This window comes from Porites lutea, chromosome 7 (assembly GCF_958299795.1).
Source record: "Porites lutea chromosome 7, jaPorLute2.1, whole genome shotgun sequence".
NCBI lineage: Eukaryota > Metazoa > Cnidaria > Anthozoa > Scleractinia > Poritidae > Porites > Porites lutea.
Genome location: NC_133207.1, coordinates 2,994,471 through 3,010,510, shown reverse-complemented (window position 1 = coordinate 3,010,510; position 16,040 = coordinate 2,994,471). Strand labels below are relative to the sequence as shown.

General features: G+C 36.9%; 1 protein-coding gene across 1 annotated transcript in view; it reads left to right on the top strand.

Annotated features, from left to right (window-relative positions):
• Window positions 1–16,040, top strand: part of LOC140942643 (E3 ubiquitin-protein ligase UBR2-like) — a 78,736-nt gene that overhangs the window by 8,054 nt on the left and 54,642 nt on the right. Inside the window, exons 12-17 of the mRNA XM_073391579.1 lie at window positions 402–458; window positions 1,032–1,073; window positions 2,137–2,218; window positions 2,776–2,851; window positions 3,623–3,722; window positions 11,289–11,417. Of these exons, the coding sequence (XP_073247680.1) occupies window positions 402–458; window positions 1,032–1,073; window positions 2,137–2,218; window positions 2,776–2,851; window positions 3,623–3,722; window positions 11,289–11,417 (486 nt within the window). The remainder of the gene's footprint in view (window positions 1–401; window positions 459–1,031; window positions 1,074–2,136; window positions 2,219–2,775; window positions 2,852–3,622; window positions 3,723–11,288; window positions 11,418–16,040) is intronic.

Below are 16,040 nucleotides of genomic sequence, written 5' to 3'. Positions count from 1 at the left end.
ATAAAACAATAATAAATTAAATGATAAATAAATAGGCAGTTCTTGTGCACTTGGCAGGCAGGAATTCTCACTTTTGAATGCAGTGGGCTTTTAAAGCCCCTGGCAAATGGTCATAACTTTATCTCAGTATTCTCGTAACATTAGTTTGTTGATTGCTGATCTTGAGTCTCCTAGTAGTAGCCAAAGAAAAAATTCACTAAAAAAATTAAACTTGTTAATCTAAAAATGGATGGTTTTCTCAGTGACTCTGTTGTACAGATAGCTCAGTTTTGTAATTATTAAACTGAGAATAAAGGTGGTGTTTTGAGTTATAGTTAAGTATATCTCGTAACTCATCATGAGTAAGTATTAGTGGAGATGTTTAAACTTGCATTGATGCTAGAAATGTCTTGAATTTACAGCATTATAATCACATTCAAAAAGACTTCGTTGATGATGATCACGAGCACATTGTATCGGTGAGTAAAGGATTTCAGTGCTTTGTGCACTGATTATGACGTTAATGTGTTAAAGACTGATAGAGGATATTACATGGCCGCGCAGAGATACGAAATTTCTCTTCGAGTGTTGAAAAATATTTCACGAGTGAGCGCAGCGAACAAGTGAAATATTTTTCAACATAAGAAGAGAAATTTCGTATCTCCAAGCGGCCATGTAATATTTTATTTATTATATAAACACCAATGAACTACCAAACCATTTCACTTTAATAGTTTTTTGGTGTGAAAGGCACGATTTATTATGTAGCCATAGCAAGGGTGTTATTTTTTACATGTGAAGGTACCAAGTTTTCGCGCAAAAGCTCACCTGGTATATCATTGGTGTTTATATAATAAAAAGAAATCCACCATTCTCCTCAGCTGAATAACTCGTACCATAGTATGAGTCACTTTTGAAAAAGCCGCGATGACCAGCCATGTTTCCCATTGACCATGTCCAGTGGTGCCATTGAATGCTGACATACATGTTCATGTACAAGCTACTACAAAAGTTAAGGAACTAATGAAAAATTTTTGTTTACTCCATCACAGGTGACCTCTCTGTCAGTTCAGCTTTTCACTGTTCCCACAATAGTAAGTTACTTTATTACTGACCCTGTGTTACTCTTATTACAGTTTTTGGAGTTGATGGAGTGTAGCAAAGTTACACCAGTTACAAACCAAAGCCTCACTATCTAGCCTTGTAAAATTTTATGCTTACAAGATGTTATGCATTTTATTGTCAGACCACTTAAGCGTTGAATACATGACCAGCTAAGACTGTTGCAGTTGTAAACTTATAAACTTCGAAAACCGCCAGTTCGTAATTCAAATTTTAATATCCCACCCAGTTTCTCTGTACTCTCTTTGTACTGTTACAGTGTATCTCACAGTAAAACCATGCAAGGGTTAGTACAGTCAAGGCTGTCACTTTTAAATGAACGGGAGCTAGGGGTTTCCCTTGAACTTCTATGAGCAACACCCAGGGGTATTTTAATAGGAAAATAGAACCCAATTTAACACCATGTTGCAATTAAAAAAACTGGTTATCAAAATGACATTGGCAAAACTGTACAAGGCTGTCATCCTTCCGCATTTTCAATATTGCTCATCAGTATGGCATTTCTGTGGAGCGCGAAATGCAGAAAAACTAGAAAATCTTGATAAAAGGATTCTTAGATTTATATTAGGCGACTTTGAATCTACCTATAACAAGTGAAGTGAAGTCAATTATGTTTCTTTATACAACAGACATACATGTACATACACAATATGCTAATTTTGGGAGTATTAATTTTCGCGATTTTCACCACCGGGAAAATATTACAAAATGTAATATTTGCGAAATCTAATACTCGTGAAGATTAAGATCGTGAAATTTAATCCTAGACATATTAATATCCATAAAATAGCGAAATTCAAGCTGTTGCTTTATTAGACATTCCAATAAGGACCACTATATCATGTCTGACAGAACATCATAAGAACAAATGTAGCTGGTGACTTGAAATAATAGAATCAACCCTGGCTGGTGCTGGGTATTTAAAATATTTCTTTAAATTTCCCCCTCGTTAATATTGACCAATAAATTTGCTTCTCCATGTACGCAGCAGAGGTTTGCGGCATATGTCATGAAATGTTCTTTCAATTTTTTTAGGCCAGAATGTTGATTTTAGACCATGATGTGTTGGAAGTTGTTCTTGGGTCATTTATGGACCATCTTAGGCCTGCTATAAATGGTATGTTTGAATTCCTCTCTCTGGCCGAAAATAAGAGAATCACTTTTGCATTTACTCTTTCATTCTTTCTTTTTGTTACCGAGTAAGGATGTCTTTGTTACGTTGTTTTCACACATGCCCAAGCATTCCCTGGGATGGAAATATATGTACGAGAGAAAGAGTTCTTGTCCAAAAAGTTTTGCTCAAAACTTGATTCTCGAAAAATAATTGGGCACTTAATTGTCTTCTTGATTCACTTAATTCTTTCCTAGTATGCAAGATTTTTCTTTTCTCGGTTGCTTTGAAAGAAAATCTAAGCACGAAGACTGTATTTTGTGGACTTGTTATGATTCCACCATTATCAACTCCCGAATTTGAGCCTGGAAGTGAGTTGCATACGTCTTAACAGAAGTAATTCTACTGTAATTTGAAGTCAACTGTTTCATGTCAAAGGTTTACACTTCTGAACTTAATTTCTAACAGTCCCGGACAATCAGACACATGTTTTGGTGCACCCTAAGTACACGTTATGTCAGTCTGACTGTTGTTGGTTAATATGGTGACCTATTTCATTTTAGAACGGGGAACGTTTGAGTTTCAGAAGCATTCCTTCCATAAACTGAAGAGAGCCTATTACATGATGATAGATCTCAAGTAAGTGCAGAAGCCAGGATGCAATTGCGTTCGACACAGGACAACGCAATTCTAATATGGTAGCTTTTGTTGGACCCTCTTGTGTGGACTGGTATTTGGGCACCCCTTTTGATTTTCTGCAGGGACCGCGACAGGTTCACACACTCTGGTTTTAAGAGTGATCACGTTTTTGCTTACTGTTGCCATGTTATTCACAGGGAGCAGAGAAAGCAGAGAAGTAATTTGTGACCTTGATTGCAGTTTTAAAATTTCACAGTTAATACAGATAGCGCGATTTGCCAAGTTAGAACTGTTGTAGAATCTAATATGAACTTGACTGATCAAACCATCATGGTCTCGTGTTAGAAACCTGGTAAAATATTATTCAATGCTCGGTGAGGGGGGCCAATCAAAAAGTGAGGCGTGAAAGATCGTATTACAGTTACATTACAGTTCATAATCGATTATACAGTAAACGAAAGCAAATCTCGCTATCTGTATCAACTGTAAGATTCTAAACTGCAACCAAGTCACTAATACACCAATGTAGCTCCTCTGCGCCCTGTGTCTTATTTTGTAGTCTTTTTGTCATATTCAATTCGATCATGTACTATGTATTTCCTTTGTGTACCAAGGTAAAAGGCGCTGTCATCCTGTATTTGTTGGAACAGTGTACATGGTATTTTTTACAATAGCTGCAAATATACATGTCAAAAGCACCTCTCCTCAGCGATAAGAGAATTCTGATCATTTGAATGCTAAATTTGTTTCATATCTCGTTTTCATGTGTAGGTACATTCTGATCCACAAGCCCACGGAATGGACAGAGGAACTCAGAGGGAAGTTTATTAAATTTTTAGACAAGTTCTTTGAGCTTCTCAAGTGTATGCAGGTAAGTGCTATTTCTTCTTCTTTAAATTTTATCGGACTACAAATTCTCCTTAGTTTCTCTCATCGTGTTTTTTTAAGTAGTAGTGTCTTGAGGTTTAAGCTGTAGTGACAAAATAGTCCTATCTCCTGTACATACCAGTAATATATAGATTTAGCAGAGGCTAAAGGCGAAGCTCCAGTTAACGAAAAAACGTGGCAATAAGGAAATCCAATTAGTCAAGCCATATGGTGAAAAAATTGTGCACTCTGGGGTAAAAGCACCACATTTGGCATGGTAATAGTACTTGGGCTGCTGAACAGCTATGGACCCCAGTCAGGGGGACATTTTGTACTCAGGGGGTTGGGGTGGTGCAGTTTCCAATTTAACTGCCGTTATTGAAAAGAAAGCTGCTATATCAATAGCGAATGGTGTCCTAGGGAAGTTTAACAAGGTCTGTTTAATCCAACTTTCTAGGTGGCGTGGGGGGAAGGTTTCAACACAGCTTAGGGGGAGGGGTAGGAGTATCTCTGTTTGCATGTTTGTATAAGTTTATGTTGTGAGGAAGAATACAATGACCTTTCCTGAATTCTGGGATAATTTTAAATAATTTAGCAATTAGTTTCTCCTCTGAACTTATTCTTCATCTCCATGGTAGTGGAGATGGTGGTGGTGGTGTCTATGGGGGGGGGGGGGGATGGGTGGGTTTTTCCCGGTGTAGTAAGCGCATGTTTCTTATATTATCAGTTAATCAACCTGCGGAAATAAACTAGATGACTTAAGGCACTTTTTTAGGCTATTTAATCACCTGATCATCGGTAGCGGGGGGGGAGGGGGGTGTCCCGGTCCCGTTTCACGTGTAAATTTTGACAAATTTCACGTATCACATGCGTTATAAACCATTTTTCACGATCCACGAATTTAGTCATCAACCGAAACCGGAAACCGCGTATGAAAAGCCCCTCGCACCCAGGGTACCCGTTACTCAAAGGGGTAAAGAACCGAAAACCACAGTCATCATGGATCACACTTCGCAGTTCAGTCAACGATAGCATCTTCTTTTCTTATCAGCAAGTCGGCAAGGTGAGCTTAAAAGGTGTTAACGAGCACTCGAAACCATCGTCTCATTGACAAATACAATCTATTTGTACGAAACTACCGCTCTATGCGACAAGGAGATAAGTAAAACTCTTCCAGAGCGAGTGCGAATTTATCTTAACAGCAAATTTCAACTCACATTTCTGTCAAGATCAGTAGAAGCTCCTCGGTCTTCGTCTGAGTTCCTTTCGTGTCATTGTATTCCAACTCAACTCTCTCTCCAACGCGTAATTCTCTTGGGACATGTTTAAGGGAAGTGTTCCCGCAGAATCCTTTGTGGTGCATTGCATCGCTTTTCCATGCCCAGTAGCCCATTGTCGCATTACGCTTTGGTCACGTTTCGCACCCAGGGTATCATCTTTGCTAGGCAACTCTCTTGTTGTGCTGATATAGTGGAGAAGTTCTCGAGGTTTCTACCCTTTTGTGCAAATAGCCGGAACTTTTTTGGCATCATTGACTCTTTGACTCCGGTTTGTGTGGTCAGACACTAGGATAACAAATCTCTCAAGCATCGGGGCATAGTGTCTTGAACACCCTTCAAACTTTCCTAAGAGATGTAAAAAGTTCAGTGGCTTCTCCATAAGGCAGCCTTGTGGCCCAGGCGGTTTTCTCGTCCTAAGAAAGGGAATGTCTGATTGCATTTTGTGATTGCGTAATAAAAGTACAACATCCTATAACACTTTTCATCACTCGAGAGCCCTTATGATTGCTGTGCCATGTAAAGAACCAGTTGCAGGAGGAAGAACTGGGGTTATGGTGGATTTTATCGGCACCAGGAGACTTACATAAATTTGAAGTGGATTCTCACGATGAATCTTCGCGACGTCGAATCACAAAGTTTAAAAAGCTATAAAGAGCAGCTCGATTCTGTATGATTTTGCTTGACTGTGTCTCAATACTAGCTCCAGCGGTCCAGGATGATCTCAATTATACTCTTTAAAAACTGAGAGATGTGAGGCTTGTTCACTATCAGTGTTTCTTTCTGTGGCGTTCTTCTAAACAATTGCATGGTATTCACTTAAGGCAAGAAAGACTTCGAGAATATCTCTATATGGCGTTAAATCCACACATTGCTGTTATCAAATGTGTCAAAGATTTGTGTTGTGAACTTGCTGTGAAACATCACAGCAAATATAGCACTGCTCCAGTCTCAGCGGACATCTGCTGTCATATAACTGTTATCAGACGTCTGATTTTGTATGTTATGTTATATAACTGTTATCAGACGTCTGTTATATGTTGTGTAATATAACTGTCATCAGAGGTCTGCTAACAGTTATATGATGTAAGACGTCTGCTAACAGTTACAAAAATCAGACGTCTGATAACAGTTATATGACATCAGCCGTCTGATGTCACATAACTGTTATCAGACGTTATGTATCATAACATATAAAATCAGACATCAGACATCAGACGTGTGATGACACTTATATGACAGCAGATGTCTGCTGTCATATAACTGTTAGAAAATCAGACGTCTCATAACAGTTATATGTCAGACGTCTAATAACAGTTATATGACAGCAGATGTCTGCTGTCATATATAACAGTTATATAACATATATATATATATATATATGTGTGTGTGTGTTATATAACTGTTGTCATATATGTTATATAACAGTTATATAACTGTTATATGACTATAACAGTTATATAACAGTTGTATGTGTTATATAACTGCTATTGTTATATAACTGTTATAGTCATGTAACTGTTATATAACTTATAACAGTTATATAACATATATATAACTGTTATACTGTTATATAACACATATAACTGTTATAAAATTATAACAGTTATATAACATGTATAACAGTTAACTGTTATATATCAGTTATATAACACAGACAACTGTTATATAACATAACCGTTATATAATATATAACTGTTATATAACAGTATGTAATATATATAACTGTTATATAATATAGTTATATGTTATATAACTGTTATATAACTTATAACAGTTATATAACATAATAACTGCTGTTATATAACAGTTATATATATATATGTTATATAACAGTTATATAACAGTTTATAACAGTTATATATGTTATATAACTTTTATATAACATATATATAACTGTTATATAACAGCAGTTATTATGTTATATAACTGTTATAAGTTATATAACAGTTATATAACATATAATAATATAACATAGTTATATGTTATATAGCGTATAACAGTTGTATCAGTTATATAACAGTTATATGACTATGCAATATAACAGTTATATATGTTATGTAACTGTTATAAACAGTTATAACTGTTATATAACTTATAACAGTTATATAACAGTAACTGTTATATAACAGTTGTATGTGTTATATCACTGTTATAGTCGTATAACTGTTATATAACTTGTAACAGTTATATAACAGTTGTATATATATATATGTTATATAACTGTTATAAGTTATATGACTATAGCAGTTATATAACAGTTATATAACATATATAACTATGTAATGTAACAGTTATATATGTTATAAAACAGTTATATATGTCATATAACTGTTATATGACAGTTGTATGTGTTATATAACTGCTGTCATATATGTTATATAACAGTGATATAACTGCTGTCATATATGTTATCTAACAGTTATATAACTGCTGTCATATATGTTATATAACTGTTATATAACAGTTATATGTGTTATATAACTGCTATATAACTGCTGTCATATATGTTATATAACAGTTAACTGTTATATAAACTGTTATATAACAGTCATATAACTGTTATATAACATATATGACAGCAGATGTCTGCTGTCATATAGCTGTTATCAGACGTCTGACATCATATAACTGTTATCAGACGTCTGCTGTCATATAACTGTTATCAGACGTCTGATTTTATATGTTATTGAGCTATTTTGAAAAAATAGCTCATATGTCAGTGGTGTGAGCGTATGTATCTTTGTGGCTTTGTATCTTTGTAACTTTGTATGTTCGGATGTTTGTTGCAAGAGCCAATAAGGTTGAAGGTACTATGAGTTGATGCTTAGGAACCAATGAGATCTTGGCATCTACTTAAACATGACATTGCTAAAGAGCTCTAAAGGTCGAACAAGGGCACTTTGAGACCGCCATCTTGATTCTTGACAATTTTTTCGTCGTATATTACGGCTACAGGTGTTTGGAAACATTATATTAAACATCTTCATGATTCAAACGCTGTGTACAGTGATGCAGCTGTTTAAGGGTTCATATTTTAGTGTGGATGCTATTTCAAGACATTTCTGACCGAATTCAGCTATCGCGAACGGTACTGACGCACGTATTTATGAGTTGTGTTTCACCTGCTTCAAGGTAGAGTATAAAAGATCATATTTTCAAAGCTCTTCCAGTGAAGCAATAATTGATATTTAGATATGGACTTTAATTTGAAAGTATGCTGCATATAAAATGTGGTTTTACAAGTTTGAAAGGCAGCTTATTTTTTTTAAAGATGCACCGAGTATTGTTAATCCTGTAAACAAGCTTTAAAAATATTATTCTCTCGCTTACAAAGTTAATAAATGTTAGGCTATCAACCTTGACGTTGCATGAAACATAATTTAATTGCAGATGTTGTAATGAAGCCGAGGTGATTTCTTAAAATCGTTGAGAAAATTTTGTAGAAAACAATTTGCGTTTTTTTACGTACAAATTGTAAAAGGGCCAAAGGCCAACATCTTCACGTGCAAATTGTGTGCATGAGTTATTTTTATAATTCTGTTTACTAGATTAACGTGTGATAACTCGAATTCCCTCACGTACGAACCACGAAAGGGGGCAAAGTCCAACACTTTCACGTGCCAGTTGTGTGACTGTACGTCTCATGCAGATTGGCTTTTTACAATAATAATAGTAACTTGAACGTACGAAGACCTGTTTCGTTTTGTAACCAATGCCTTAAAAAAGGCTCTTTTCTTTTAAGAAGCAATAGCTTTTAAAACATGAAGAAATAAGTTGTTGGAGTTAAGGACTGTTTCACTGAGTAGAATCGCACGTGAAAACCTCGTGAATTGTGATGATGCAACCATCTACCACAATGATAAGAATCCTCGTATTTCTTAACTACTCGAATTCGATGAGTCACATTTTGGCTTAAGAAACTCCGAGGAAACCTTAGAGTTTTCCTTCTAATCAACGTTTGGTGAGTAGATATTTATTTTACTGTAATAATTTGTTGAACTTGCACCAAATGTAACAGGGAAAGACAGAGGAAAGTGAATATATAGCATTAGGATCGACGCAGCTGAGCGTTTCGCGTTTTCATTTATATACGGCAATACCCAATTTTGCACAAAAACCCAGTCTATATTTAGGACGAAAAAGGTAGATTCATCATTCTTGGTGAGGTTACACTGAAGCATTCAAAATAGCTCATGCACGTTTAACGTACCTATGTTGTTATATAACTGTTATCAGACGTCTGATGTTAGATATCCTTTTCTCCTCAACTCGGCACTTTTATTTTTGATAATTGTAAAGATGACAATAGAGTGTCAGAGAGATCAATATATTATTGAAAACAAGAGAAAACCAAAGGTTACGGAGTGAGGGCGACAATGATGGAAGATGAAAACGTTGTTACTCCAACCCTGTGCTTCGCACAAGTTTCACTTGGTAGATGTTCCAAACACGCGTGATCAGATTCTAAGTGACCAGAGAAGATCCAAATTGCTTTCTGTGAATTCCATTCATCCTTATAAGTGGAAGTCCAAACGAATGCCGGCTACATACCTGCGATGCATGCATAATAATAACCTGAAGATGAAAACTGCGGGCTACTCTTGTCGCCCGCAATAAAAGTGGTTAATAAATCCCTGTTGCATGTCGTTGAAGGTCTCTGTAAGTGTCTCATGTTTTATTTTTGCGGTAGTTTGGCTGAGCAATTAAATTCCCAAAAAGTGCAATTCACTTCAATCAAAGTGTAAAAATGAAACATCTTATCTTTCCAAGGGTGAAAAACGGCATACTGTCTCTCACAAACGAGAGAGCAAAAAGACCAGCCATTCCTGTCCGCCATGCAGGATTTCCTTGAGTAGCCTGACCTTTTGTTTCTTCCGTGTGCAGTCTTGTTTGTTCCATGAGGAGGTGTCTCAAAAATATTAATGAACTGTTTTGATGTGTCAGGGGGTGCATGTATAATATTGTAATGCTTTAACTCAAATTAATTCTGCCCTTCAGAACTCAACTTGCTTCTACGTGGCTTTTCCTTGTGACAAGAATCACTTACACACTCTTTTAAAATAATTTTAGAAAATCTCTCAGAAAAGTAAGTAACAGGTATTTTATAGGGTTACGTTGCACTACTTTGAAGAAAATGGGAATGCAAAAGTTTTTTAGGCCGCTTTCTTCCCGTTTTTGAGTCTTTTCCGGACCAAAACAAAAAGGCCATGACCCCTCCCCCCAAGGGCACAATGTGCCTCCCCCCGTGCATATTTGAGTGGGGTCCACAGCTAAAAATAATTAGTACAACTAGTACTATCACTGTGCCGAGTTTGATGCTTTTACCCCAAAGTGCACAATTCAGCTATTTTTTTACACCATATGGCTGGACTAAATCAGAGTTGAGCCTGCGATCAGATGAAACTAGAAACTTGTCAGCGGTAAACTAAAACATAAAACACGAAATCTTAATGGATCAACACCTGAGCCCGCAATATGGTCACGTGATTATGGTCAGCGGATAGCTTGTTTTGACAGCTGTAAAATTGATCAATATCAGGTCGCACTCTCCCACACTGGCTAGAATGTGTGACATGTGTGGTGCGTCCTCAAGGTACTGATAATTGGGTGACTATAGTACACAGTGGTATAGGTATGGAAGTTATGCAAGAAGGCAGGTAAATGTACTGGAATTTTGATAAACGGCAATTTTGAGTTGTAATTTTGACATCAATTTTGGCCAAAATGTAGCTCCAGGCTCCTCTCCGTCCAGTACCTTGAGGACAAAGTTACATGCATGAACTGAAAGCTTTATTATAGTAGAGTCCATGGTCAAATTCATTTGGCAGCACAATTTATCATTGCAGTTTTGTGCTAATTTCAAAATGCTGGATTTTTGGTGCTTATTAGACCCCCTGAAGCTCCAAAATTAATGGTCAGAAAAGTGAGCCAAAGTGGCTTTTGAAATATCTCATCACACTCAACTTCTTTGCCAAGTTTCAGCGAAATCGGTTGAGCACAAATTTTGGCCCCTGGAACACTTTCTCTGACAGTGACACTCTAGCTATGGTAAAACGGGCAACAAAACCTTGTAACTTGCTTTTCTACTTTGCTGCAAAAAGAGTTGTTCAAAAGCGATGTTGCGCATTTTACCACCCACGAATCAAACCTGACTTTTGTTGGAAGGCAGATTGAACGCGGGTGGTAAAGCTTGCAACATTGCTTTCCAATTCGCTTTACAGCAATCTTACAAAACAAATTGTACGATTTTGTTTCCTAAATTCCATGTTATCTTTTCATTCTTCTCCTAGGGAATGGATATGACAACACGCAAGACAGGGCGGCATATTGAGACGGAACCTGATTGGGAAGCAGCGTTTAGTCTGCAGTTCAGAGTCATGCCAGTTTACACACTTGTGTTTGACTGGTGCGCTAGTGATGTAAGTTCGATGTGTTATTATAAGTGAAGAGTATAATATGCTAAGATCTTATAAGCTGTCTAAAAAACGTTCCCTAACGAAATCAAGCATAGTAAATGCACGGGAAAGAAAAAGGAAAGAAGTAGGGAGGATAAAAAGCGAAAAGGAAAAGTTAAGATTGCTGTGCCACAGTTAAACCATGAAACTACGCTTGGCTCACCTTGTTTGCGCTTAAAACCGACAGCACCATACGTTTTTATTTACGCCACTCTCTATAGGCGGTTACAAAGGGTTACGAGGGATTACAGGGCGTTACAGGGTTTCCAAAGAGTTACAGGGGGTTACCAGGAGTTAAAGAGGGTTACAAGGGGTTGCGTAAGGTTACAAAGGGGTTACAGGGGGATTACATTAGGATTCGAAGGGTTATAGGGCGTTTCAAAGGGTTATAGGGGATAACCAGGGGTTGCAAGGAGTTACGGGGGCTTACAAGGAGATTTATGGGGTAACTGAGGGCTGAAGAAAGGCAGGCCTGCACGACTCGTATTGCTAATTTTCAAAAGCCGTTTGTTCAGATTCTTTTCTTTGTAGCCAAAGCAGTTGAATTATCTTGAAAATTCTTTTTTTTGATTGAACTGAGCAAATGCTTCTTGTGGTCATAAAGCTGGCGTGTTCGCGTAACTTGTGCAGGGTTAGAAGATGTTTCAAGCCGTACCACAATGGGCAGGTTTCTGTTAAAGAAAGCTGGAGAAATAGGCAATCAACCATGTAACGCTGACCATAAAAATCTTGTTCCTTTCCCCTTCTACCTTCTTCTACCTTCTATCATCTAATGCAAAGATCTTAAAGCTTTCTTAAACCGTCTTGTACCAAAATGAAGCCTAGTTAATGCCCGCCAAATAAAAAAATGAGGCAAGGAAAAGAAAAGAAGAAGGGAGGAGAAAAAGCGAAAAAAAAGTCAAAACTGCTGGGTCACTTTTGAACCAAAAAACTACGGCTGCTCCAGCTTAGTTTTGTTTTAAACCGACCTCCCCTAAAGTTTCGTATTTCCCACTCTCTATACAAAAGGATACAAATGGTTACAAGGGATTACAGGGGCATTTTAAAGGGTTACAAGGGTTAGGAAATTTTAGGGGTTACAGGGGGGTACAAGGAATTACAGAGGGCTACAGGGGGTTACAGAAGGTTAAAGGGAGTTACAGGGGGTTACAAGGGGTTACAGGAGGTAACAAGGGATTACAGACGGTTACAGGGGGTACAAAAGGTTACAAAGGACTTCAGGGGTTTGCAAGGGATTACAGAGGGCTACAAGGGGTTACAAGGGGTTACAAAAGGTTACAACGGGTTACAGGGGATTACAGGGGGTTACCAGGGATTTAGTCCATGGTTTTGCTCAAAAAATTTAAAATTTTGTTAACGTTTTGTTTTATGTTAAATACGCCGAGAAAAAGTATTTAATGCCGTTCTCGTTAGAAAACAAGCCTCTCTAGACGATATAAATATGGAGTTAAAGAGAACGCAAAATTGGCATTTTTCCAAAGGGGATAGTCCATGATTTTGGTCAAAAAGTTGAAGTTTTTTCATCTTTCGTGTTTATCAAAAATAGATGGAGAAAAAGTGTTTGCTGACGTTCTAGAGAAAAAAGAAGCCTTTAAAGACTATAAAAACAACTGTGTGCGAAAAACGCAAAATTAGAATTTTTGCAAAGTTTTGGTCAAAAATTTGAGATTTCTTCAACTTTGATTTTTATGCAAAATAGACCAAGAATAAGTATCTGGGAACGTTCTAGTTAGAAAAAAGTTTCTATAATCCTTTGTAAGCCCCTGTAACCCCTTGTCACCCCCTGTCACCCTTTGTAACCCCTTGTAACCCCCTGTAACCCCTTGTAACCCCTTGTAACCCCCTGTAACCCCTTGTAACCCCCTGTATTCCCATGTCATAGATCGTGAAAATAAATCGTGAAAAAACGATTTTCGATGTTTTATATAGCAAACAAGCCTTTCTGAACAACAAAAACATCGGTTTCAAAAAGCTACAAAATTGGCATTTTTGCAAAGGGGTTAGTCCATGGTTTTGGTTAAAAATTTGAAATTTTGTGACCGTTTCGTTTTATGCAAAATACACCCAGAAAAAGTATTTGGTGACGTTCTCGTTAGAAAACAAGGCTTTCGAGAAAATATAAACATGGATTTAAAAAGAAGGCAAAATTGGCATTTTTACAAAGGGGATAGTCCATGATTTTGGTCAAAAAGTTGAAGTTTCTTCATCTTTTGTGTTTATCAAAAATAGATGGAGAAAAAGTGTTTGCTGACGTTTTAGATAAAAATGAAGCCTTTAAAGACTATAAAAACAACTGTGTGCGAAAAACGCAAAATTAGAATTTTTGCAAAGGGGTTAGTCCATCGTTTTGGTCAAAAATTTGAGATTTCTTCAACTTTGATTGTTATGCAAAATAGACCAAGAAAAACTATCTGGGAACGTTCTAGTTAGAAAAAAGTTCCTATAATCCTTTGTAAGCCCCTGTAAGCCCTTGTCACCCCCTGTCACCCCCTGTAACCCCTTGTAACCCCCTGTAACCCCTTGTAACCCCTTGTAACCCCCTGTAACCCCTTGTAACCCCCTGCAACCCCCTGTAACCTCTTCTAACCCCCTGTATTCCCATGTCATAGATCGTGAAAATAAATCGTGAAAAAATGATTTTCGACGTTTTATATAGCAAACAAGCCTTTCTGAACAACAAAAACATCGGTTTCAAAAAGCCACAAAATTGGCATTTTTGCAAAGGGGTTAGTCCATGGTTTTGGTTAAAAATTTGAAATTTTGTGAACGTGTCGTTTTATGCAAAATACACCCAGAAAAAGTATTTGGTGAGGTTCTCGTTAGAAAACAAGGCTTTCTAGACAATATAAACATGGATTTTAAAAAAAAGGCAAAATTGGCATTTTTGCGAAGGGGATAGTCCATGATTTTGGTCAAAAAGTTAAAGTTTCTTCATCTTTTGTGTTTATCAAAAATAGATGGAGAAAAAGTGTTTGCTGACGTTCTAGATAAAAAAGAAGCCTTTAAAGACTATAAAAACAACTGTGTGCGAAAAACGCAAAATAAGAATTTTTGCAAAGGGGTTAGTCCATCGTTTTGGTCAAAAATTTGAGATTTCTTCAACTTTGATTTTTATGCAAAATAGACCAATAAAAAGTATCTGGGAACGTTCTAGTTAGAAAAAAGTTTCTATAATCCTTTTTCACCCCCTGTAACCCCTTGTCACCCCCTGTCACCCCTTGTAACCCCCTGTAGCCCCTTGTTACCCCCTGTCACCCCTTGTAACCCCTGTAACCCCTTGTTACCCCCTGTAACCCCTTGTAACCCCCTGTAACCCCCTTTAACCCCTGGTAATCCCCTGTATTCCCATGTCATAGAACGTGAAAATAAATCGTGAAAAAACGATTTTCGACGTTTTATATAGCAAACAAGCCTATGTGAACAACAAAAACATCGGTTTCAAAAAGCCACAAAATTGGTATTTTTGCAAAGGGGTTAGTCCATGGTTTTGGTCAAAAATTTGAAATTTTGTGAACGTTTCGTTTTATGCAAAATACACCCAGAAAAAGTATTTGGTGACGTTCTCGTTAGAAAACAAGCCTTTCTAGACAATATAAACATTGATTTAAAAAGAAGGCAAAATTGGCATTTTTGCAAAGGGGATAGCCCATGATTTTGGTCAAAAAGTTAAAGTTTCTTCACCTTTTGTGTTTATCAAAAATAGATGGAGAAAAAGTGTTTGCTGACGTTCTAGATAAAAAAGAAGTCTTTAAAGACTATAAAAACAACTGTGTGCGAAATACGCAAAATTAGAATTTTTGCAAAGGGGTTAGTCCATCGTTTTGGTCAAAAATTTGAGATTTCTTCAAGTTTGATTTTTACGCAAAATAGACCAAGAAAAAGTATCTGGGAACGTTCTAGTTAGAAAAAAGTTTCTATAATCCTTTTTCACCCTCTGTAACCCCTTGTCACCCCCTGTCACCCCTTGTAACCCCTTGTAACCCCCTGTAGCCCCTTGTTACCCCCTGTAACCCCATGTAACCCCCTGGAACCCCTGGTAATCCCCTGTATTCCCATGTCATAGAACGTGAAAATAAATCGTGAAAAAACGATTTTCGACGTTTTATATAGCAAACAAGCCTATCTGAACAACAAAAACATCGGTTTCAAATACCCACAAAATTGGCATTTTTGCAAAGGGTTTTGTCCATGGTTTTGGTCAAAAATTTGAAATTTCGTGAACGTTTCGTTTTATGCAAAATACACCCAGAAAAAGTATTTGGTGACGTTCTCGTTAGAAAACAAGCTTTTCTAGACAATATAAACATGGATTTAAAAAGAAGGCAAAATTGGCATTTTTGCAAAGGGGTTAGTCCATGGTTTTGGTCAAAAATTTGAAATTTCGTGAACGTTTCGTTTTATGCAAAATACACCCAGAAAAAGTATTTGGTGAAGTTCTCTTTAGAAAACAAGGCTTTCTAGACAATATAAACATGGATTTAAAAAGAAGGCAAAATTGGCATTTTTGCAACGGGGATAGTCCATGATTTTGGTCAAAAAGTTGAAGTTTCTTCATCTTTTGTGTTTATCAAAAATAGATGGAGAAAA